The 25,585-nt window shown below is 39.3% G+C and overlaps 1 protein-coding gene across 7 annotated transcripts in view; it reads left to right on the top strand.

The window, feature by feature from the left end:
- Window positions 1-25,585, top strand: part of map4k1 (mitogen-activated protein kinase kinase kinase kinase 1) — an 87,903-nt gene that overhangs the window by 57,909 nt on the left and 4,409 nt on the right. For 6 of the 7 annotated variants that reach the window (XM_078930167.1, XM_023961684.2, XM_078930166.1 and 3 more), the window contains 28 exons: window positions 2,008-2,065; window positions 4,544-4,634; window positions 4,715-4,779; window positions 7,051-7,106; window positions 7,228-7,275; window positions 7,635-7,677; window positions 7,901-7,973; window positions 8,834-8,965; window positions 10,376-10,438; window positions 10,514-10,595; window positions 11,558-11,674; window positions 13,562-13,643; window positions 13,943-13,995; window positions 15,324-15,370; window positions 15,659-15,703; window positions 17,033-17,053; window positions 17,129-17,174; window positions 17,255-17,408; window positions 17,559-17,641; window positions 18,675-18,713; window positions 19,896-19,974; window positions 20,059-20,135; window positions 20,334-20,394; window positions 22,695-22,797; window positions 22,888-22,946; window positions 23,054-23,157; window positions 24,946-25,123; window positions 25,246-25,314. In XM_078930167.1, coding sequence (XP_078786293.1) covers window positions 2,056-2,065; window positions 4,544-4,634; window positions 4,715-4,779; window positions 7,051-7,106; window positions 7,228-7,275; window positions 7,635-7,677; window positions 7,901-7,973; window positions 8,834-8,965; window positions 10,376-10,438; window positions 10,514-10,595; window positions 11,558-11,674; window positions 13,562-13,643; window positions 13,943-13,995; window positions 15,324-15,370; window positions 15,659-15,703; window positions 17,033-17,053; window positions 17,129-17,174; window positions 17,255-17,408; window positions 17,559-17,641; window positions 18,675-18,713; window positions 19,896-19,974; window positions 20,059-20,135; window positions 20,334-20,394; window positions 22,695-22,797; window positions 22,888-22,946; window positions 23,054-23,157; window positions 24,946-25,123; window positions 25,246-25,314 — 2,080 coding nt within the window. In that variant the 5' untranslated portion in view covers window positions 2,008-2,055. The remainder of the gene's footprint in view (window positions 1-2,007; window positions 2,066-4,543; window positions 4,635-4,714; window positions 4,780-7,050; window positions 7,107-7,227; window positions 7,276-7,634; window positions 7,678-7,900; window positions 7,974-8,833; window positions 8,966-10,375; window positions 10,439-10,513; window positions 10,596-11,557; window positions 11,675-13,561; window positions 13,644-13,942; window positions 13,996-15,323; window positions 15,371-15,658; window positions 15,704-17,032; window positions 17,054-17,128; window positions 17,175-17,254; window positions 17,409-17,558; window positions 17,642-18,674; window positions 18,714-19,895; window positions 19,975-20,058; window positions 20,136-20,333; window positions 20,395-22,694; window positions 22,798-22,887; window positions 22,947-23,053; window positions 23,158-24,945; window positions 25,124-25,245; window positions 25,315-25,585) is intronic. The other variant, XM_078930163.1, reaches the window with a different exon arrangement.

Here is a 25,585-nt window from a genome sequence, read left to right as displayed (position 1 = left end):
TGACTAGAGAAGCTCACCTGAATTGCCTGGACTATTCTAAACTGGGCCAGACTGGACTGCTCAGTGGAAACGATGCCTAAGGGTGCTGCTGTGTCTCAGCATCCTTTTATTTTCTTAACCCGTTAGAACCCATGGGTGACATCAGTGTAACACTAAAATGTAAAATGTGTTTAGTGGTACACTTGGTTAGTGTTGTGTTCAACATTATTAAATTTTCTCAGAAAAAATCGATCTGACTTCTTAAGGGTTAAAAAAACAGGCAGATGTGATCAGGTTACAATTTTATCAAGTTTCTAGAGGTGGTTGAAAGTGAATAAAAATATTTTTTTGGGTTTTATTTGGATCAAAAATTTAGTCAGAATTTTCTTTATTTAAAAAATATCAATTCAGTTTCTTTTATATAAATCCGGGTTTATTATTTATTACCTCACTCTTCAAATTTAGTCCAAATCCTTTTAGCTTTCATACGCAACCGGCAGATTCCAGATTTTAAAGGGGTTTTATCCGTGTACAGAGCAATCAAACACATTTCAATGTTGATTTCTTTTTGAGCCAGCCTAGTTAGTTCAGGTGTGGAAGCTTATCCGAACTTTTATTTACAGAAACAGACACCAGACTGTCTAAAAACCAGAGTCCCTGTTCTCTATCAGATGAACAGAACCTCAATGCTGCAAAACTACTCAAAACATTTAGTTTCTATTCACAATGTGATTACATTTTTGATTCTGATAAATATCCATTTATTAATCAAACCTCCATTATTAAACAATTTATAACACATAAAAATGAGCTTTTAAATACTAAAAATTCAAATTTAACAAAAGTGGAACTTTTATGAAAAGAATTATAAATATTTCCATTAAAACTGCCTAAAAAGCTTTTGCATCTAACAACTAAAGAAAAAACCTTTAAAAATAATAAATTTTACGAATCGACATTGAAACTTCTAAGTGATATTGATTTTCTATGACAGTGTTGATGCAGGAGGAACATGCAGGAGTTTCAAAGTAAAAGTGTTGATTTTTTAGTAAATGTGACACTTAGAAACAGTAAAACCTCAGAAAATAAATATTTTAAACTGTGGAATGTTTTTTTTATTTATACAGATAAAAGTTTGATTGGATTTGATTTGACCAAAGTCTTCTTGAGACCACAATGACAATGTTGCTTTCAAAGCGACAAGCCCCTTCTGCTTTTCAAACGAGTCCACGATGTGATAGTTGCTGCAAACGGAGGTTCTGAAATACGTTTTGTGAAGTACGCTTTGCGTGGACGGAGATTTTACCGGGTAAACTGGTTTGCTGACTTGACCACAAACTTAAAAACAGAAACGATGAGCAAAAAAAGGCAAGAGGGGAACCAAATGCAAAGAACTCTGCAGGTTTGCATGTTTGCCCGAGGCTTTTTAAAAAGAAGTCTGCAGAGCTTCAGTCCCATCAAAGTTCAGACCTCAGCCAGACTTTTATGGACCACACAAATGCACAATGAAGTACCACACAAATAAAGTTATGCACTTCTATATCAGAAACTCACATAGTTGCTGCTGCTTTAACTGTTACACATCTACACGTGGTCAAGTTTTTCAGACCTGAACAGAAGTGTATTTTCAAGAGCTGCTAAAGGTTTGCAGGTGTCGAACTTCTCTGGGCTTGTTCGATGTCCGCGCCTTCACCTCGATGGTCGGCGTTTGGGTTCTGTGACTCCACGGCTGAAGTTTGTGCACGTTATGGTTCGCTCAACCGAAGTCAACTTAGTCATTCACACCTAAAGGTTATTATAAAAATGTCTAATTCGGCATTGTTGACAAGAGAAGGTAACACCGCCCTCTGCTACCACACTTTTAAATGTCAAGATGTACAGACGGATTTGTGCACCTTTTCTGGAGTGCTAGATAACTCTCTGTGTGTGTTTGTGTGTTCTATTTTCAGTCATGTGAGCTGTTTCTTGGAAGTCCACTAATATAGAGAGTAAATATTTTTGATGTTGCTGGTTTTTTTATCTTTATAGGCACGAAACAAGCAGAATGGAGACCTGGCAGCCATCAAAGTTATTAAAATGGAACCAGGTGAGGCTTTTTTTTCTTTTCTTTTTGTCTGAGCATTTTACATTTAGATTTTATTTATGTCTACATTTTCAGCATTAAAATTGGATGTAAAATATTAAATATTACATTTGTGATACTCGTGTGGGATTGAAGGTTGTGGTTTGTTTGTTTGGGCACGTCTTTTTGACAGTTGCAGTTTGAATTGGGGAAAGACCTGAAACTCGTTTTAAAGCATCAATGACAAATTCTAGACTTCATTATGACTGTTTTACACAAGATAAAAAACAGTACAGTGAATACAGATACAAAGTGGAACAACCTTGATCTTCTGTCTATGGGAAAGATTTAAAATTAAAAATAAATAGTGATCCAAACAATGGTTTAATGATGCCTCCATGAGTTTATTCACTATTTTAAATAAACCAAAGTCCCTAATTAATTCTCTTATTTTATGACTTCCTGTCCAGAGTTGAATTACACAGTATTTTTATATAAATACAAAAGCTGCATTTCCATTGACTATGAAATTCCACAAATTGGATTTGCGATAATAAATCTGTCAAATGGAAACAAGACCATTTTAAAACAAATCTCACATTTATCCATTTATTTTGAGGCGTATCGATATTGACTGCACTTTTTTTCAAATTAAATGAGTCAAGTGACCAACAACCAGATACCACTGGCTGCCTTGGGCGCCGCACAGGGGGCGGCACAAGAGGTCCCACAGCATCACACAGCTCATCAAATGTTGAGCGTGTCATGTGAAATTGTTGGATCCACAGCTCCCCAAAATGGCTTAATCCGCAGCCGCTCCCACATGTAAGGAGCTCGCCGCTCCATGGCCTGGATAAGGCACAGACGTCTCCTTTGATAGATGATGATGAGTACTAGTGCCGTCGCAGAAATTTGAATGTATCTGCTGTAAATCAGAAGTATGGTTCACATCTGCCCCCATGTTTTTGAATGAATGATTGCGTGAGTTGGTTTGTGTTTATTTGCATGGTTGTGATCTAATAGTTTAATTGGGAAATTGTGTTTTTTGGACATTTCTAGAGTTTTGATAAAGTTTTAAAGCATGTGTGTGATTGAAACACAGATAATGAAAACATTAATTGCATTGTAAAATCAGGCCAAACTAGGACAGTTGAAAGGTTTATCAGGACCCCCCCCTGCCCCATTCCAACTGAGTCTATGGGACTATCCCTGCATCAGATCAACCTAAAGCTGCACTTTCACAGTTACTTCTGTCTGTCTGTGGCCCAGTATGAGCATTAACTCACTGGGGGGAAAAGTAAAAATAAAACCGGGGAGTCTTTTTTATTATTGGCTTGATGAAAATAAGATAAACATCATAAGTCCTGGGAGCTGAAGGGATTGCGGCCGCTATGACGGCACCCGCTCTCCGTCAGTGAGCCGCGGCGCTCCCTCGATCCTCATCCTCTGCTCCCTTGCTTGCCACGCTGAGTTGCCAGAGGCTGTCTCGGTTTACTGTTGGGCGATGGCAGGACCACCCTATCAAACAATCCATGGAGCTGTAGCTAGCGAATGCCACCGCCCAACCCAGGGTCTGGCTGGACTGTGAAGGCCGTCATAGTGACCTGTGTAGGGTCCAGCCTCCAGCCACCCCGCGGCCAGAGCAGGATAAGAAAATGGATGGAAGTTCAGGAGCAGCCATATTGGATACATTTTTCTACCCTTTGATCGAGTCACTGAAAACATCACGTGCCCAAATCTGAATCCCTGATTGGTTGACACGCCCTCATTAACTTCCCCGCACTGCACACGACGCCCAAATCGCACCACAGGACCTCAAATCCCTTGTATACATTGACGTAACATTGAAACTCGATGCCCCTGATGCCCTTATCGCATCCGGTGAATGCAGGAACAACAGGAAGCAGTGTGTCATTTTCAGTAAAATCATCCAAAAATGAACCGGAGGAAATAGATGTTTTAAATGTGTCACATCCTAAAAAAACGTGTTAATAACCACACAGCCAAACTTGAACACTGACAAGTTTAAACTGCCATCTGTTCAGATGATGGAGAAGCTGGTTCTTGAGGACACCACCAGAGCTCTTCTGAAAACCACAAACAGCCGTTTTTAAACGCCAGCTTGTCTGTTGGTGTTAAATGATTTAGTTGCTGCATATTAACAGTCTGAGTTAAATTCCAGTCTTATCCCAGATGAGCAAAAATCCTGAAAATGTGAATATTTGAAAGATGGCAAGATGTGAACCAAACCTAGTTATTTCCATGTCACTTATTTCACTTATAACACATTTTTTAGTTCATGCAACTCAAAGAAAAATTCTCATGATAAAGTAACTTAATCACGCATCTCTGTAATTACTTCGCATGGCTTAAAAAACACTGTTAAAGGTAATTAACTGGTTAACAGGTCACAAAAGAATCAGGGCTTTTTATTTTTGTCTTTCTGTCTGTATCAGAGGTGGGGGGGGGAGTGATAATAACAGTCTTTGTTTGACTCTACAGAGGACGACTTCTCCATCATCCAGCAGGAAATAGTCATTGTAAAGAGCTGCAAGCATCCCAACATTGTGGCATATTATGGCAGCTACATTCAGTAAGATTTCCTCATCTCTGTTCATTAGTCCCTCATCACAAACATCCGTTTCACAAACAAGTTCATTTTTGTTCCGGTAGATCCAATAAGCTGTGGATCTGTATGGAGTTCTGTGGGGGCGGATCGCTTCAGGACATCTACCACGGTGCGTACCCGACTCCAAAACTGTGCACGAGCAAAATGGTGTTAACAATTTTTGTTTTCTTTTATCTGTTTTTCTTTCTTTAATTTCTTTAATTGTTTTTTTTTTTACTGCGAAGACTTAAGAGGGTTTAGCAGAAAAAATTGATCTAATGTTAATTTTATTGAGAATAAACAGGGAAAGTGCCCAGTAAACAGTAAAAGTATTAAAAAAGCAATTCTTTGTTTACCCAGGAAATTATTTCCCTTTACTTAAGGACCCACTCTAAAGAAAAAGGTGTTTGCAGCATATTCTTGTAGCATTTTTCGCATAATGGACGACATATATAAAGAAAATTAAATGTGAAGTTGCATGTCAGAAAATTTATTTATACAAATCGTTGTGAATGAGAAACAAAAAAGGACTTTTGATAAAGCTCTTAGCTGTGAAGTACAAACTACAATCGGCAGGCACAAATCTGATGCATCGACTTGTAGACAACTAGATGCACGTCTTTGTTTTTCTCGTCTGAGCTGGAATCTGGCTAAAAGCTTTACAGCTGGATAGTTCCACAATTGCTCGCCATTTTGTTGCATCGCTATTGCTAGGTAATGCTAACATCTTCATAATTGTCAATGGCAGCTGGCATTTAGGCCAGCGCAGTGATATATAAAATTTGGGCTACGTCACTTCTTAATCCACACCCTGCAGCCAATCAGAATCGAGCATTCATCTGGACCATGGCTGAGCTGCATTCAACTTGATGTTGAGATTGAAGCGGGGGGAGGCATTAAGTTCTGTTTTTAGTTTTTTTCATCAAAACCATAATCTTTTAAACGCATGGGGGAAGAGCTCCATCACTGGGTAAGCAGGGCAGATAAATAGTATAGACGTGATAAGCAGCCTTGCTGTGTTTAAGTCCTAGTTCAGATCATTCAGCAGCAGTGATGAACATCAAATCCTGAAAGTTTAACAAGAGAATTGAACCAATTGAGAACATCTAAAATGGTCTTGGTGTCCAAAAATCACCAAAAACTGTTGCATCTCTGATTTAAACATCTTGTGTTTTTTATTATGAAGAACAAAATGTAGACCACCAAAGTGATCCATGTAAAAACTTAACCGATGAGGTGTCTATCATCAGATATTTGTGGACCATTCAGTGTGAATTGGAGGACGGTTGCTCCTGCCAAGTCAATGAATTTCTGAGACCATGGTTACTTACAAAACAAATAAACATTAAATCAAATTTGTGTGCTTTAATGTAGCTTTTTTTAATGTTCAAATTGTTTTTCACAAGAAGCAGACAATGTAATGATACCCAGTGTAGCGCATTGTCATGGCAACAGCTACAGAACCTGCAGCCCGCTCTGCTGTAGCTGGTGCATGAGGACTAACCAGTGGAGGAAAGTTGTATGATAGCTGAACATCATGTTAAGTGATGCTGAGCATCATTTCAGAGGGAAAGTTCACCTCTTACCGCTTGTTTTCCGGGGAGTCCACAAGGAGTTGCTAATGATGTTAATAAGTAATATCTTTCAAAATGCTCACATGACCAAGCAAAATAATGGTTAAATCTATTGTCAGAACTGTTTATGACACAGAGTGTGTTTTATTTTGAAAGGAAATTGTATGTGCTACTGTCAGAATAATATCAATCGAATTTGTTAAGTATTGACAGAATTAACTCATCTCATAGATAAATGCTTCAATGGCCTCAAAAACAAAAATACAATGTATTTCTATAAACATTGAAGTGGAACTTTGTGGCTCTCACTCGGTTTTGATCGGTATGAAACTGGACCAAGTGGCTCTTTTAGCATTTGAGGTTGAGGACTCCTGACCCACACCATTATATGAAAACCTTTTATTTAACCCAGCTATGTGTTTGACTTGTAGGTTACAAATATGCAACTACAAGCCTCGAGGATAACCGCTTCATCTAGAGACTCTTCCCCTGCTTAGCGTTAATTTCTGCGGTCAAATGTGTTCAAACCATGACCAGCTAACAGGAGTATCAGTATCCAGGCCATGATGGCCCCATGTTTTCCAACCAGCCTGTTATTGAAGCTCCTTATTGGCTTAACACACCCAATCCAGGTAATCAGCAGCGCTGCAGCGGGCAGGATTTCTGTAAATCTAGAAGGAGGGTGTCCCTCGAAGCCTGGAGTGTGACACCCCTGAGTCAGAAGATTTGCAGCGCAGGGGCCCTCGAGGCGTGGCCTTGTCCTCTCCTGTGTCGTATTTTTCATTTTTACTGACGTATGAACAAAACCTGGATTGTGTTTTTTACAGTCACGGGTCCTCTGTCCGAACTGCAGATAGCCTACATTTGCAGGGAGATGCTGCAGGTAATCGGTTTTACTTTCTGCATCCTGCTTACTCTCAAACTTTAGTTTTCTGTCAGAACAGAGCAATTTTGCTGTCCCTTCTGTTCACTCTCTGTGTTTGTTTGTGTAAAAAAAAAACTAGGGCCTGGACTACCTCCATGCACAGAAGAAGATCCACAGAGACATCAAGGTCAGAATGTGTGACGTTGGTGTGGGATTTTGTCCGCCTCTCTATTCTGTGTCAGTTTGCTGTAACAACAGACTTGTGCAGATGAACCGCACATACTCCTCACACTTCCACATAAACTGCTGGTAAACGGGGTCAGAGCAGCAGAGGTTAATGTAAACTAGGACGTAAGAAAAAACTGTTGATTGTTTGAGTTTGTTTTTAGAAATCGAGTCTGAGGGGAATTCACCTTAGGCACAAAATCGGCTTCATTCGTTTTAGTGCTTTTTTTGCCTCTCTTGAAATGTTGGTAAAGAATGGATTAAAACGTGATTAAAGCTTGTGTTGCTTCAGTGTTAAACAATTTTCCGTCTTCCTTTTAGGGCGCCAACATTCTCCTTAACGATCAGGGCGAGGTCAAGCTGGGTAGGTGGATGTTTGCACCGTCTGCACTGCTGCACCGTGCCGGTGTGGTTTGCATGAGTCACTCACCACAAACGTGACATCTCAGACTACAGTGTCTGTGAAAGAACCGTGAGGTTCTGTGCAGGTTTCTGCTCCTCTCCTGTCATCGTCTACTCTCTGAAATCATACATGTGGACGCCGTTGAGTGTCGTGTTAGAAAAGTGACGTTTGGTTTGTTGCACAGCGGATTTCGGGATCTCTGCTCAGATCACAGCCACTCTGGCCCGGAGGATGTCTTTTATTGGAACGCCATATTGGTAAGTGGAGAACCGCAAAATAACGACTTTTTACCTCTTTGTCTTTTGGTTGGATGCCGTGTCTTGTCTTTGGTTGGACGTCATTACCCAGTAAAACAACAACACAACAGACAAATGGACATAGGAGAGTAGCTAACAATATTCAACAAAAATATACAATCCTCAAACATTTTGGATTATTTCAAATAAGTGCTTCCTACAGCCAAATGAACTCTAGAATGCTGTCCTCATTGTAATGAGATCAAGGAACGTTTTCAATGTCAATTCTGCTTCATCACATCATCGTCTTCCTCTGGACAGTTTACTCAGTATCTGAACTCCCTGTTTGAACAGCTGAAGGAAGATTTCAGGTGTGATGTGGGACCAAAGAGTGAAAGGAAAGGTGTAGGAGACTGTGAAGACTGAAAGGAGAGCTGGAGGTAGAAGACGTGAAGATGTTGAGGTTCTCTGACTAGGATGGAGAGGATCAGGAATGAAGCCATCAGAGGAACAGCTCATGGTAGATATTTTGGAGATAAATGCAGGGAAGCCGATGGAGATGTTGGAAAAGGATGCTGAGGTTGGAGCTACCAGGAAAGAGTTATACCAAAGAGGATGTTTATGGATGTAGAGAAGGAGGTCATGAGGCTGGTTGGTGTGAATGAGGAGGATGCAGAGGGAAAGGGTGTGTGATTGACTGTGGTGGCCCCTGAAAGGAGCAGCTGAAAGACAAACAATGTGTGGAAAAAAGACCTAAAGCTCTTCTTCGCATGAGAGCTATCAAACGTTATCAAACATTCTCTGAGTCCTATAAAATAAGAAACATGTAACAGAAGTGGAATGTTTTTTAAACTAATGCTCCATCTCTCCCTGTCTTTCAGGATGGCGCCGGAGGTGGCGGCCGTGGAGATCAAAGGTGGCTACAATGAGCTGTGTGACATCTGGTCTGTCGGCATCACCGCCATAGAGTTGGCTGAGCTTCAGCCTCCTCTGTTTGACGTCCATCCTCTGCGGTAAAGACCCACCTCCTTTTTCCAGAGCAAACGCACGTCTCTTTGCACATATTTATGCATAAACTTAACTTCAACCAGGTGGCACAGTGGTTAGCGCTCTTGCCTCACAGAAAGATGGTCCCTGGTTTAAGTCCCGGCTGGGGGGACCTGAAACAGAACATCAAAGGGGAACCTTTCTGTGTGGAGTTTGCATGTTCTCCCCGTGCATGCGTGGTTTTCTCCATGCTTCATAGGTTTGGTTACTCTAAAATGTCCCTAGGTGTAAATGTGCATGAATGTGTGATTTGATTGACTTGTTGCTGCAATTGTTTCAGCTACGTTCACACCAGGCATTTGACGCGCATGCAAAATTGCGATAATCGAGGATTCTTGGAAAAGGTTTGGTGCAAAACTGTGTGAAAGCGGCGGAACTATTGTGAATTTTGCTCCAGGCTTTTTCTTTCACAGCTCTATTCTGATATATATAAAAGACATGATGTCGTATAATTGCAGCCACGTACAAACCACAATTATTTCTTCTCCACAATCAATTTTCAAACGGTTGGTACTTGTATCAAAAGAGACCCCATCTATACGCCACCACCAAGTCCGAGTCCCTGATTGGTCAAAGTTTGAGCTTGTTTGACTTGCATCCTGCCTTCAGTGGCCGCGCATTTTGTACGTAGAGCTCGGATAAGGTGGCAAAAACTTGTGAAGTTTTGAACACGGGAGCTCAAAATGCATGTTTATGCGTGTTTGCATAGACTTTTCATTGGAAGTGGCCACTTAAACGCCCATTGCTGAGGGTGGTGTGAACGTAGCTTTAGACTTATTCTATGCCAAAACCAACCGTAAACATTTCCAAAGTACATTTGACTATGATTTTAATCACAATTGTTGTTTTTTTTGTTTTTATCCTGGGAGATTTAAATATAATCTTTTGAACTGTGAGATTTACAGAATAGAACAGAATTTTTCCTGATGAGGTGATAAACGTGTTCATTCTAAAAGTTTAAAAATTCACAAACTTTTTAGCCTAGTTTTAGTTCATCCTGTCGTGAAAATCAGTATCTACAGCCTCCTCATCCAGAACAGGATTTAAATAGAAAAGACTGTATCATTTTCCTGGTTGCAGATTTGACCATAACATTTGATTATCAGGTTTTCAGAGTTGATTCGCTTCAATCTTCACAGAGTTCAAAATGACTCTTCTCAAAATGTCAGCAGATAACAGCGAAACTCACCACAAATGTTTCCCCAATGATGTTTATGTGGACATAAACGCCCACACATGCGTGCTTGCCTCATGGACCCTCACTCCCACTCTGACGCCGACAGAAAGCACGGTGTTTCCGTCAGTCGCACATCCATGTTATTATGCACAAGCTTGAGTTTGCAGACATGACTGCGGTTGCCTTTTCTTTCCCACAGAGTCCTGTTTCTCATGTCCAAAAGCGGGTACCAGCCTCCAAAACTGAAGGACAAGTCGAGATGGTACGTGACGTCACGGAAACGGAGTAATGTAACACTTTTCAAACTCCACCTGAGCTCGCCGTGCTCTGTTCTCAGGTCGTCCACGTTTTACAACTTTGTGAAGGCGATGCTGGTGAGGAACCCAAAGAAGAGGCCGAGTGCCTCCAAGTTGCTCTCGGTGAGTTTTGCAAGCATCATGTCTGAATCGGGCTAATCAATTAGTGGAATTTTTTAAGATAAACCTATGAGATAAAAACATATTTGGATGAGGAGAACCAGGCGGTGAGCCTTTACGGCTTTTTACGTGAAAAAGTCTCAGATCTTGTGGTTTTTTTCTGGACTACTAAACATTTGGTTTAATGCTAATTGAACTAAAAGGGTCACTTTTGATTCCAGTTTTAAACATTTTGAAGACCCATTCTGCTGAAAATTGTGTTTTTAACATGTTCTTGAGCACATGTTCTTTATGGCATTTAAGAACCCAACAACAATTTTCTAAATGTTAATTCAAGAAATTTGGTTTGTTTTTTCCATTAGGAAAACACCTATTATCAGCACCCAAAAATATACAATAAAAAAATAAAAATAAAAAACAAAAAGCAAATTTAACAAAAAAAAACGAGGGACAAATTTGACCTTGTTGGTTTTCTGGGGTTAAAATTACATTTCTGAGTATTTCTTCATTCAAATTGTGGAAAATCAAGGGGAAACGATAAAATACAGTTGGAAAAAGCTTGTAGTTTTGATGTAGATGCTACAATAAACAGATAAATGATGGGAAGTGGGATAGGGCTCACTCCATGCCAGTAGTCCTGTTCACAACACAGAGTCGAATATCTGATGAATTACTGCCATCCTGCAGAAACTATGTCCTAAAAAAACCAACACAAGTTTTTGGACATAATCATATCTAAAAAATCACAGGGAATGCTTTGAAATAAGTTTTTCTTTTTCTTTTTTTGCATTTTACTAATTAAGAAGGTGAACACTGATGCACACGTGAAGAGCCAAACGTTTCATCGTTTCATTCAGGTGTTTGTTAATCTCAGCATCAAGAAAACAGGATTCTTTTTCCTGGTCTACTTACTGTACCTTCATCTTACCTGTCCCCGTGTTTGTGTTTGTCTTCCTCTCTTCCAGCACATGTTTTTGACCCAGCAGGGCCTGAGCCAAGAGGTGACCCTCAAACTGCTGGAGACCTACAGAAATCCTGAGAAACTGAAGGCCTGCGTGCATACAGATGATGACGACATGGAGGTCAGGGTCTTCAGTGAACTTCATCTGAAGAATTTTATTCAAAATTATAATTCCGCTTTATTTATTTAGCAAATGTCCCTCTGCAGAACAACTTGAAGTGCTTTACATAAATATAAATAATAATAAAAACAGTAGCTAAAATGATAATTATAATAAAAATACCAACACGCATGCACACTTTGAAAAAACAAAAAGTCCATAAAATTAAAATGGAACACAAGGAAATGTAATAACTACTTACAAGTTTAGCTAACAAGATGAGTTTGAAGTTATTTCTTAAAGACCTCTACGTTCTCAGTCAGAAGCCCTCTTTGAGACCACCAGCAGACCTGCACCTGAGGACCTGCGTCAAAACTATAGACTAATGAAAGAATCTTAAAGTTGATCCTAAAGCTTACTGGGAGCCGGTGCAATCAATGAGTTATGTTGGCAAGAGATGCTACGCTAGCCTGTTACCATTGTTTCATGCACGTAAAGATCGATAAACAATGAGCCACAGCATCGCAGAAATGGCCATAAAATGCTTCATTTTGGTCCGATTTCAAAAAGAAAAACACTCTGATCATCACAAAGATAAGCCCCAAATATTTGGTATTAATGTTTTTGTACAAAGTGGAACAGATGAACGACATTTCAAACTTTTCTGTAAATAAATACGGGATAAATATAAGAAACGCAATGCATGCCTGATAAATGTTTGTGATTTTATTTAATTCTACACACAAACTAAGATTTACACAAAGTGTTAGACTCATTGGGTGAGTAGACGACAGTGCCGCAAATCCCTTCCCCTCTTTGTACGTGAGCTGTTACCCACCCATGTAACTCATTGGGTGCAATGATTTTCAAATTGGAGTAATGTGAGCCTTCTTTCTGGGTCTGGTTAAAAAGTGTGCAGCCTATTTTGAACGGCTGCAGACGGTTAATAGTAATTTTCTTAGCACCACAAAGAGTGGCATTACAATAAATGTATTCTGTAGATAATCCGTAAGAACCATTTTCCTTAAAATGACAATTATGTGGGAAATACCACAGACCAAGATGACCACAGATGTTTTTGTGTTAGAGTGATGTCACCATGGGTTCTTATGGGTTAAGGGCTGCATTTGGGCCCCAACAGTAGAACAGAAATAATATGGAAAAACCTTAAATGTCAGAGATAAACTAAGTCAAGAAGAAAAATTAACAGATTTTCAAGAAAATAGAAGAATTTTTTCCTTCCAAAAACTTTTCTGACTTCATTTCCTTTTTTAAATCACAACGAAACATAAAACGGATCAGGAGATGATCCCATGAGACCTTTTGTTTTTTTTAGGAAAAATACTACTTAGAAATTCATTTTGGGTTTCTGCAGGTAATCCAAAATGATAACCTTTACTTTTAATAGTTTAATTGTTTTTGGGGTTCATGTCAGAGTGGCAGCATCTTCGGTCAGGAAGCTCAGATTTTCTTTTTCTGCTCTTATTCTCCTCTTGGTTGGACTGTAATGTCTCTTTACCCTTAGAACCTAAAAGTTGGGGTCACATAAATAAGGAATTTACACTGCAATAATTTCTAAGGTACAAAATTTTTAACCAGTTTTTAAGGAATCTTTTTTGGTTTCTCACTCTCTGACCTTGAGGCCTTTCGCCAATGTCATCTTTGTAGCTCTGAAATGATGCCAATGTGATGTGGAAGGAAGATCATGAGTAACCTACGTGTGCTGTGAGAAAATGAAAAAGGTTTTAGATTAATAGAAAAGTCTGAAGTTTACTTACTTTTTGCTTTTTTTCTGCTGTTATAAGCAAACTTGGATCGAATTATTGCTCATTGATGGAAATGAGAGCTGAACTCTAAACATAAAACTGACTGTTGTCTTGTTTACATTCTTTCTTTGTCTGAATAAAGGTGGCACCTCTTGCAACTTTAAAGAGGATTCAATCTATCAACAAACACAACCGTGCGGAGAGAACCAACTCTGACATGAGCTGTAAGGAAATCTCATTCATACCTCCTGGTTTATCCGTCTGTGAGAAACTGGATTCTTCTTATGACACTTTTAGATCTAAAAACTAAGAGAGCTGCACCGACTATGATTCTTCACGGAACTCATGTGTACTGATAATTCAGGAAAACTGCAACGATGTGAACATTTTATGAATCTCAGTGTTTTGTGTCAGTTTTCAGTTCTTACTACAGCAGGAAAGCTAATTTGGTTGATAATTTTTTTTCTTAAATGTTGGAAATAACTGATGAAGCTTTACGTTGGTGAATCTTATGTCTGCACAGTTGAACAGATCTACACCCAGAGGCCTGTGAAAACGGACTCACCCACTGTAACAGTAAGTGTTCTCATTACGCTGCAGACGCTACACAAGTGCTGAGTTTGTACCTTAAAGGTGTGCTGCCACACTTCCAGAGTGCCTCACAAACACTGCGTGTCACACAGCCATGACGTACTGTTTGCTTTTTTTCCACCTTTTTCGTGATACAAGCGTGAAATTCGTCAATCACGGTTGTTTTCTTGCGTTCGTCGATGTGCGCAGATGTCGTGGTGGGTTTCGGCCGACGGGTGTTCATGTGAATTTGGTTTTTAGCTGTTCAAAATTTTTATTTGCCGGTTGAGAATTATGCAGTATATGCATTTTTTTTACACAGTTTATTCTAAATTATTACATAAATCTTACTTTTACGCAACTGTGCGTGACTTTTGCAGGATGCGTACACAAATTAGTGGCTTTCCACGACCGTTCCACGCATGTCTAACGAACTTTTCAGGCATGTACCACCAATGTATAACTTTTATATCCCATATAAAGTGCAAACATCAAGTTGAAATTATGTAATTGATGCATGAATCACTAATGAATTGCACATAAACAGCCTAATAATCACACACAGCTCATGTTCTACATTGATTTACGTGTTCTTGGCGTGATTTCTTCGTACTTCTTCCGTGGTTTTAACATGTTCATTTGTGATACAGCTGTGAAATTTTCACGTAAAGACCTCAACTTTTCTCACTTTTTCCACATATGTACATGTATGACCAATTTTGTCCGTGCAAAATGTACGCAGTGACTTGGTGATACGACCTTTAGTAAGTGCTTTCCCACAACAGTGAGATTTTTGTCTTTTCCAAAATAAGATTGCAGCTGTAAACATTTTAATCAAAATATGTTTTTAAATCCTGAGGTTAAGCCTTAATCACCTTTTCCTGTAACCTGTATGTCTGCGGGTGAAAGATGGGCAAACCTGTATGCAGGTGGACAGCAAATATGACGGTTATAGACCGCTCGGTGAGAAAAAAGGTTTGAGCACAGAATAACTGCCTCACAGGTGGGCAAAAGGCTGAGTGGATCAAGGAAGAAAATAAAATAAGGAATTAAAACTTGCACAATGTAGTTTCAGTTTTATGTTGTGCTAAATCTTTCCCAGTAGCAAAGAAACAAAGGTGTTCGGGTTCAGTGTCGCACAGTTCATTTTTATGGTGAAAGCGGGTTTTACTGAATTCCAGAGTGATCATCTGTCAACACTCACCAAAGGACTCGACTCAAAACCTTTATCTTGACAGATCCTCTTGGGTCCTTTGTTTTATTCTTTTAATTTTATCTTTAGTTAATCAGGATGTTTCCACCTTTTAATAACAGTACTTGGATTGTTTTTACAGTTGCGGGCCTCACCCGGATCAACGGGCAGCAGCAACAGTCTGGTCAGGTAACAGTTTGCTAACAGCTCATTAATCCTTTAACACTGTAGATGTCGCCAGCGACTCCCAAATAACACACACATACCATAACTCTTCGACACGATCAACGTGAATCAGGTGATTCTGACTCAGAAAAAAGCGTCTTAGCACAAATATGCCACGCTTTTCTAACATGAAGTGTTGCAGACCTGTGCAAAGGAGCTACATTATTTGCGGTTGAAGAGTTCAAAGCAACTAAAGCAATGAAAAGTAATAAACATTTGAATGAATCCTTTATCATCTCCTCTTCTTCTCAGGGATCAGGGATCAGATTCAGATGACGACTACGACGATGTGGACATGTAAGCAAATACAACAATTCTACCAAAACTTTATTTATTCTTCAAGAATCTAAATGGAAAGTGTTAAATATGGGTCTTATGTAGATGATTTTTTTTCTCAGGGGGTCTCAAACTTGTAAAAACATTACTTTGTGCCCCCCACTTTGATATGAAATTATAGTATCAGTGCAGCCCCTGAGGGGAGTGGGCCTTTGGCGCAGCCACTGCCTGATAGATCAAGGCTTGGCTATCCCCAGTTCACACTAAAGCTACAGCGCCATGTCATAGTCGCCTTCTGTTAATCAAATCCAACTTTATTTATAAAGCACTTTTCATACTAAAGTAACACAAAGTGCTTTACTTAATAAAAGCATCTGTCAACTTGAAAACCAACAAGCAAAAAATAAAAACTATACATCGATAAAAAAACCCACCAGAGATGTAACAAAAGTAAAAAAGAACAAAAATAAAAGTAACAGGATGTTGTTCTTTAAAGCTGAGACAGGTGATGGTTTTAATCAGTGGGAGAAATAGTTTGATATGAGCAAGTATTCAAACAAATTTTGAGGGTTTATTTTGCTAAATTTAGTTTTAGGACTATAATAGTTTAATAAAATCAGGAGGTTTTGAAGAGCTGATCTGGTGAGTTGTAGCCAGAGAAACACAAAGAACAATTTTCAAAATAAACTTCCACTGCCCTTCCAAAATAAAAGATTTCTGTCATTTTGAAGCTACACGTACTTCATGCATTCCAGTCTTGCAGCAGCAGCATACCAGCGTGTAAAGAACAGCCGGACAGCTGTCGCCTTCACCTTTAATGAAGAAGATGCCCTTCCTGTGCTTGAAATGGCGCTCTTTACCTGTTAATGCAACTTTGTCCTCAAAACCAATCAGGAAGCTGAGGGCCAAAGTGGTTAAAAGTTACTACCTTCAAGTGATTCCCATCTTTCCTAAATATTCAACGGACCATGTGCCTTTTGGAAGTACACACGTGTATGTAGCAGTATTCTAGTATTCCCCACCTTGAACTTCAACATGGACAAATTTGCTGTCTCAACTCAAACGTGAGAAGCTGCCATGTCTCTACCAGAAAGGAGGCAAAAGATCTCCATTTAATGCTTCAATTATGTTCAAGATGCTTTTAGTTCAAAATAATTTATTTGAAAAAATTGGATTTTGAGTATTATTTCTTGATGTATTGAATCTCTGATGTGGCTCATCTTCCACCAGACTGCAGTGGCCCCTGGGTAATTTGAGTTTGAGACCCCGGTTCCTCCTCTTTTCTTATGTTGCATTGTAGCTGCAGTTTAGGAACTTTGACACTTTCTGTGTTTATGTCGTCCTCTTTAGCCCCACGATACAGACGTCCTGGTAAGCTAAACACTCGTTTCTATACATTTGTGTGCATCGAAACAGCAGAATAAGTAGCCGTTTATTTGTCAACAGTCACACAATGCCAGCCAATGAAATTCCACCCCCACTTCCTCCAAAGGTCAGTTTCCGCTGGACATCAAATCTCTCACCTAATCTCTTAACCGTCCGTTTTGGGGCTCACGGTCTTTTCATGTGCAGCCCAAAGTGCGGACCAGCTCAGAGGAAAGCGTGGCAAGTGAAGAGGATCGGTCAAGGAAACCCTCCTCGCTCCACACCCCCACTCCTCTCTCGAGGACCTCAAGCGGGACTCATGTCCGACCCACCTCCCACACCCGAGCCTCGCGGCACTCAGGTGAGCCGCCCCACCTTTACTCTGGAGGCCACCGTGAGTTTGATGGCAGTGCCTTCATAGAAACTCCTGCAGAACACACAGAACATTCGTTTGTTTAGACTTTTGTGGTTTCATCTAACTTCTTTGATTCAGATTCTACTTTCTTTGCAGTTCGGCTGACAGACAACCCAGCAGATGACGTCCCACCTGAACTCCCCCCTAAAGGCATCCGCAGACGGCAACTGCCGCCAAAGGTAAGAGTGAGGATCAAGTCCTTGTAGGAGAGGGAAGTCTGGGCATCTTTAGACTGCTGCCCCTGCAACCCGGTCCCGGATAAGCGAAAGAAAATGGATGGATGTTTTGAAACTGTCACCGTTGAGAAGACAGGTAGGGCGAAATGAGCGAGTGTCTGAAACGTGAGAACGTGTGTGAGTGAGAAAAGCAAGAAGCTGATCCACGAGCTGCTGCACACGTTTGACTGTTATTTAGCAGCAGTTTTATTTTTAGTTTGTTGAATAATAACCAATTAAGTTCAGATTAAACCCAGACTTTCTTTCTGATCTGCTAAATGTCAATATGAAATATGAACAAGATTTAAAATTACTACTACAAATGATCACCAAATTTACTGCGGGTACAAAAAAATAATGGTTTTGTCTAAATGTGGAAAATGTATATTATTATAATTATTAAACTAACAAATAAGTAAAAACATTGAATTTTTCATTCAATAAAAGCACCATTACAGATTGAATTTACATACGTTACTCAGGCCCTTTCTCATGATGGAAAAAAACATAAATAGGCCAAAATACGCTTGTTTTTTCATGTCAATGGTTGTAAAGTACTTCGAAATATTGATGGTATTTTGTTCTGACGTATCCAATGCTATTGCTGTTGGTATGATAAACCACAAATGCAGTTCTCTTTGTTTTTAACAAACATAGGTGCAATACTGTTTCAACTTTGGCCTATTTTCCTGACGCAATATTGATATGAAAGCACTTTTTGGAATTAATGCCATAATATGTTTATTATAGCTATTTGAGCCTGTGTTTGTGAATTAAATAAAATCTCAGATTTATTGGAAATGTTTTTGTATTTCTGTGTTAGAGTTTGCATTATAGTTGTTATAGGATTTTGACTGGACCAAGAAAAGTTATCAGTAAAGGAAGCTACAACTTTATTTGAATAATTTCTGATAATTGTGGTTTTTCAGGTTTTAGGGCATTTTTCCTTTTTTCATAAGTTAGGGACTCTGCTTTAAAAATGTCCTTCTTCCATCAGGACTCTGAGTGTGTCAGCCCCGTCACAAAGAAACCTCCTGTGAGTGCCCCCCACCCCCCGTTTCAGCTGTTTTTCTATCATGTTAGATGCTTTGGCATGATGGCTACGGTGGCCCTGAAGTGCAAATCATACAAACACATCACGTAATGCAAAAACATGTTAAAGATCATAATGACTATTGAAAAGCAAAACATAAAATAAAACATTACATTTTAGAAATCAAAACAAAATTCCAGAAACCAAAACATAACTTCAAAAAACGAAACAAAATTTAAATATAAAATGTCTCAGAAATCAAAAGGAATTGCCAGAAATCCAACAAAAATGTTCAAAAATGAAACAAAATAAGATGCCAGATATGGTGTACCTCCAACCGCACAGGCTGGAGAAGCTACATTTAGAAATGCCGGAAACAAACAGCACTTTATTTCCTGAATCATACTTTTAGAAACGTATTGATTAAGCTACATTCATTCTATTTTTATTTTTTTCATACTGAAAAATATTTTTTGTAAAATTCAGACACGTTGACTGTTCCCTTTAAGAACAAAAAATATCTTAATTTACTTAAATAAAAGCAATAAAACCACTGTGAATTTGTTTGGGTAAAAGCAACTTGTATAGAGATACAGTTGCTATGCTTAACATTGTGATAATTAAATAAAATAGATGTCACCACTTTATTACAATGAAAGGCGTATTAATATTCAGGTAGATGTTTTTTTCTAAGACATGCTCCTTTAAAAAAAAGAAAAAGTGTTCCAGTACAATATTGTGATACGTGTATCGGGATGTGTACCGTATCGCCAGACTCTTGCCAATGCACACCCTTAGTAGATACTATGTAACATCACCGATTGGATGATGTCTGAATTTTGACGTTTTTGTTTGTTCAAATGTGCCGTCCTTATATTTAGAAAAGTTCTATGATGAGTATGGAGCACATCCAGTATTGCTTCGTGCTGAAAAACCTTTCGATTGAATTGATGGACAATCGTCATCATCCAATCAGTGATGTCCAATAGTATCTACCTTTTCCAGTTTCTTCTGCATTTTTTTAGATTTTGATTTATTGAAATTTCCTTTTTTCCTGACTTTTTTGTTTGTTTATGGAAACCGGAAAAGGCCAATGTGATCTTTAATGTGTTTTTGCATTGGTGTGATTTGCTCTTCAGGGACACCGTACGTTGCAGATATTTTACGCTCACTCTGTGTTTTCAGGTCTTTTTGAGAAAGGTCTTCCATGGCTGCCCTCTAAAAATAAATTGGTCCACAACCTGGGAAAACCCCACCTCCAAAGGTTGAATCCTGCAGACAGTTCTCTCCTTCGGCGGTCTAACCAAACTGCGGTTTAACCAATCCCGTTTCCTCCTTCCCCTTTCAGAACAGCATCTGATCCTGGGGGCCGAAGAAGGAATCTACACCCTGAACCTGAACGGCCCTGAGGCCACGATGGAGCTGGTATGATCTTTGACGGGGAAGCTGCCAGTTAATCTGTTGTTAATATGTATCTTTATTTAACACAATAATAAATCCTTGTGGATCCCATTTTATTTAGCTTTATATGGTAAAAAGGAGCCTTTTGTAAAGGGATGACAATGCTGTTAATTGAAGTTTTATTGAAGCAGTTATAGAGTAAATGTTTTCTGTCTCTTACAGCTTTATCCTGGGAAATGCACCTGGGTTTACACCATTAATAACGTCCTCATGTCTGTATCAGGTAAAAAAAAGTTCATATCTTCCATCTTCCGGCGCAGCGGGGGGCTGCTTTCCTGGCCTGGGTGGCGGTCTTGGTCGCCCGGGGGGCGGTTGTTCCCTGCCTGTTCCCGTATGGCGTTGGGGGAATTCCGGCTGCGGCTGCTGCTGCGGCGGGGGTCTGGGTGTGGGGGTGGCTGGGCGCTCCTCCTCCTTCTTTTCACATTCCACCATCCATTTTAGAAGAACATAAACACTCACTTGAGCACAGGTGTTAGCTCACCTTTGCACTAATAGTTTGCATGATTGAATGACTGAAAGATTTCACACTAGTTGGTTTAAATGCATAGGAATGCGTTCGTGAACACTATCTGTTTTGTGTACATGTCGACAGGTGGACATTTTTGCAGCTAGCAGGTGTGTTGATAACATTTCAGTGTGTGTGTGGACGGGCCCCGCCCTTTTTGTACTACATTTGAACCGCACCGTGGTGATAAACAACCAGTAAACCTGTCTGCTCTATGCTGCTTCATGGTCTTACCCCCCTTCCCCTCCTATTATCACCCTCCTACCCCCCCCTCTCTCTAACGTCCCTCTCTCTTCTTCCCCTCTTTCCTTTTCCGTCCGGTCCAACACCAAAGATTTTCAAACATGATTGAAATTAATAAAGTTTGGCCTCAATTACAAAAGGGGTTTATTCAGACATACCTTTGGTTTGTCTGAAGATGAATAACCCCTCTTGTTAAAATAAAATATGTCCAACACAAGAGGCCCTCAGCTCTCATCTGTTTGCCTAGCTGTTGGACAGGACAAGTTAGAAAAAAAAAAAAAAAAAAAATTCATAAACAAAACAAGTATTGATTGATTCTAGATATAAAACTAAAATAGTCGGTAAAAGGAACAAAAAAAACATGAAACTTTGCTTTCATTTTATTTGTCTGTTGGAAATTTGGAAAATACCTTTCTATATTATCTCATTTTAATGTAGCTTTACTGCAAATTTTCTTTTTATCATAATCAAGTCATTTTAATCACACAAATATTTGTTCTTCTTTATTTTAATTCATTTTTATTATTTATCAAAAAACTCAATCTGGTTTTGTTTATATTGTTGTTTTTTCTTCAATTTGGATTTTCATTCATTCATTCAAACCTTTTACAAACTGCAGATTAAAATTGACCTTTAGTACCTGAAACGTTATTATTAAAGTCACCTTCAAAAATGTCGGTTGTGCTGTTTAGAAAATAAAACAATTTTAAAGATCCTCTTCGATCATCTTTTGATCTATTTTCAAACTGTTCCCAGTGTCTTTTAATTATGTTAATGCAGTTTTTAGCCAAAATCCAAAAACCTGTGTCGATTTCAAGGACACAGTTATAGAGCAGCAGAAGGTTCAACAGATATTCGCCATGAGTTGTGGGCGGGACCGTTGGTGCGGAGTAAGCCCACCCCCTTCCAATCATCCCTCTGTTTACACTGCGTCCCGCTAGCTTACAGCCCCTCACAGCCCCAACCTAACATTAGCGGTGCAGCAAAAATGGCGAGCAATATTGTAGCTATCCAGCCGTACAGTTCTGAGCCAGATTTTTCATTTGCTCCTGATTCACGATTTAAATAATATTACTACTAACAATAACATACTAACAATAATATGAGTCAGAATGCAATTTTAAGCTTAATTTTATTTGTATATGTCCTCCATCATCAGAAAAATGCCATAAGAACATGTTAAAAAACACCTTTTTCATCAGAGCGGGTCTTCAGGATTTCTGTGGAGATCTTCCATTTGATAAACCTCTGAAGACCCATGGTCTTCAGAACAACTGTGTTTTAATGTTAAAAGCTGTCTGAGAGATTTAATGTGGCTTCTCTGTTATCAAGTGCTTCTGTTTAAGTAAAATGCATTTAAATAACTTATAAGCATTTCTAAAAATCAAGCACTTTGAGGTTCTTTTGTCTCAAATCAGGTTTTCCTACTGTTGACCTTAGCTCTTACAAAGTTCTCGACAGCAAAGACACATTAAAACAGTTTAAAACTGCTGAAATATCTTCAATGTCTAGTAATTGGGTTCAAGTGTTGCAAGTATCAAATAGTGAGTTTTATTGCTGACCATCTCCTTTGTCCTATGATGAAAGCATCAATGAACACCTTCGGGTGTTGTGACGTCAAGTTGTGACTGAGGTTGCGTTTATGCACATTTTTCCTTTATTGTTACTCTATTATTTAAAATTCTTCTGCGTTTCTCTTTCATGTGTTTTGAACATACCGTACTGACCTTTGAGCACAAACCAATCAAAACGTTTGTTTGTAATCGTGTTTCCAGGTAAATCGTCGCAGCTTCATTCTCACTCGCTGAAGGAGTTACACGAACAGGCTCGGAAAGACCAGAGGTTGGTCCCCATATCCACCCACAGACTTCTACCAAGGTAACAGCAGATAAGAGCTGCTCCGTTTCTCAACGGATTTAAAAACCAGGAGACTTCTGCTCATGTTTTGTTTTTTTGTTTCTTTTTTAGAAAATGTGTTGTCACTTTTAAAATACCCGACACCAAAGGCTGCAAGACCTGTTCTGTTGGTGAGAACTGAGAACGGATGGTAGAAAGATGCTTGGAACTGGTTCAAAAGTAGCTTACTTCTTGTGTCTGATTGTAAACCTTTCTGCTGTCGGTTTCCCGTTTTTAGTGGAGAACATGCATCGAAACTGCGTGTTCCTGTGCTGCGCCCTGGAGTCCAGTGTGTTGCTGTTGCAGTGGTACGAGCCCATGCACAAATTCATGCTAATCAAGGTACGTGTTTGTGCTGGAATGTCTGTAAACATGCTTTTAGGTGGGAAGGTTCCATTTGACAGAAATGATCACAACCCGTGACGTGCAGGGAGGTTCACTGCTGGTCATCAGTCAGATTTACTAACAAAAGAAGCCTGTAGAGTAGCCATTTGATTGGCAACAGTTGAAGTGCATTCTTTAAAGTTTAATTTTAACATTTATTTTTTTCGTTTACAAACTGTAGCATAGAGAAAGAAAATCACCATTATGGAAAAATAACAAGTCCTTGCACCTTTCCTTCTAAAGGAACACACGGATAACCTGTTTGTAGACGTGTTTCTTTTCTGTCATCGGTTTTCAAAGTCTTTCTGTCTCCATGGAGATCACTGCCAGTAACGGGTCTCTGAGTTTAGACATGAAACCTCCATTTAGAAAATGATGCTAAACAATATTAAATAATAATTGTAATATTCTTTAGCCACGGTGTCACATTCTCTGGGATCATTAGCGCCCTCTGGCTTGAGGCACGTGTACTATGTAATACTTTTGGATTGTTAATGTGCATTTTTAGTGGATAAAGACTAAATCAAGTGATTAAAGATAAAGCATCTTTTATGACGATGGAAAGGCCGAACGGTAAAGCGCATGCGTCAGCTGCAGCTCAGTCGTGTGTGCAGTGCCGTCTGGGCGCAGGTGAAGCACAGGCGGCTGGTGCCTCACCTGCCGCTTTCTCGTGTATTTGAAAAGGAAATTTGTAACTGTGCTACTTGTTTACCAAAGAAATGATGAAAACCCACACAGAAAAAATTGATCATAGAATAGACATCTCTACAAATTAATATTTTTATTTTTAATCATAAAAAGTAAATTCTCTTATTTTATTAATATCTTTATAAGCTATATTTTGCAGGTGAGGAAACAAAGCACTACAAGGTTGTAAAATGAGTTTTTGTCTTGTGTTCCCTATTAAATTAATGTAAAAATCCATAATCCGAGGTGGAGTTTATGATGCCACACAAGGAAAAGGACCAGCAAAATCTTATGGTAGAAATATTTAGGATGCACACAGAGAGTCAATTTGGAGCTCAGTCGGGTGATGGAATGTAAATATTGCCAGATGCATAGAGGAACTTTTGAGAAAAGCTTTGAATCTGGAGGGTAAGGTGGAGATCCAGCAGATGAGTGGAGGCCAGCAGGTTCATAAGTAGTCCAGGTGAGGCACAGGAAATCCTGGGAAAAACCAAAGTATGATCTTTGTCAAAAATAAGCCATTTTTAAAACTGCATTTTTTCTTTAATTTTGCTTCGCAACAATTTGAATGAAGAAATACTCAAAAATGCAAATTTGAATGTAATTTTCTTTACATATGTCCTGCCCCAAAACCCTGTTAAAAAGACCATGTGGGTGTTTAACTACATCTCTTTCTGCACCAAATGAGTATTCTAGGGCAGAATCAGATGAAGAATTATTAGGAGTAGGGCATCCTGTGAGGGTCAAAAAAACAGATAAGGCTGCATATCCTGAGAAAACTCAATTCTATATTTAGTGGAGCAAGATTTTCTCACTGCAAAAATTTGATGAAGCAAATGTTCTCAGCGGATTATAAAAACAATTTTTGATCTTTTAGCAAAAGAAAATGGCAAAAAAAAAAAATTTGGGAATATGCTAAAACCAGGGATCCAGATCTTACAAAAGGAGTTATAATGTTTGAAATGAAGGGATAACCATCACCCTACAAAATCCTCCAGCATTTAAAAAAAAAAAAAAAATTATCGGAGATTGACACAGATTTTATTGTCCCTCCTGCAGCATTTTGACTTCCCCCTGCCCAACCCTCTGCGGGTGTTTGAGATGGTGGTGGCGCCGCAGCAGGAGTACCCTCTGGTGTGCATCGGCGTATCACAGGGACCAGACCCCAGCCGACCCGTCTGCGTAGATTACATCAACCTGAACTCCAGCTCGTCCTGGTTCACCAACACTGGCATGGGTACGCTGATGACCAGCAGAGACCAGAGTCCCAGGAACGAGACGGTTCTGCGCTTCAAACTGAATGTTATCTTTGTTATTAACCCAGATGTGGTTTATGTTTTGTTTGTCTTGTTCTCACAGAGAAACCCAGCCCAGAAGTAGTTCAAGTTCAACAGCTGGACAAAAACTCTCTGCTTGTGCTCATGGAAAGTAGGTGTTGTTTTTCTCATCTTTATGGTATAATGTTCATTTCAAAAAATTATTATTTGTCAAATTCAGAAAAATTCACACTTGGATGTAGAACTTTAGGTTAAGAACTTAACCCCGGTTCTCTGAAACATGAGTGAGGTATCTCACTATGGGACACGCCCCCTGCGCTGTCCCCCAGAAGCTCTTTTACATTACGCCAGTCTTGACTGGCAGACAGAAGGTGACGTCTGCTCTCAGGAGACGGGACTTCCTCTTGCTATAAGAGCCGGAC

The sequence above is a fragment of the Oryzias latipes genome, chromosome 13 (assembly GCF_053564925.1).
Source record: "Oryzias latipes strain Hd-rR chromosome 13, Olatipes_Hd-rR_3.1".
In the NCBI taxonomy this organism is placed as follows: domain Eukaryota; kingdom Metazoa; phylum Chordata; class Actinopteri; order Beloniformes; family Adrianichthyidae; genus Oryzias; species Oryzias latipes.
This window is presented reverse-complemented; position numbering and strand designations above follow the sequence as displayed.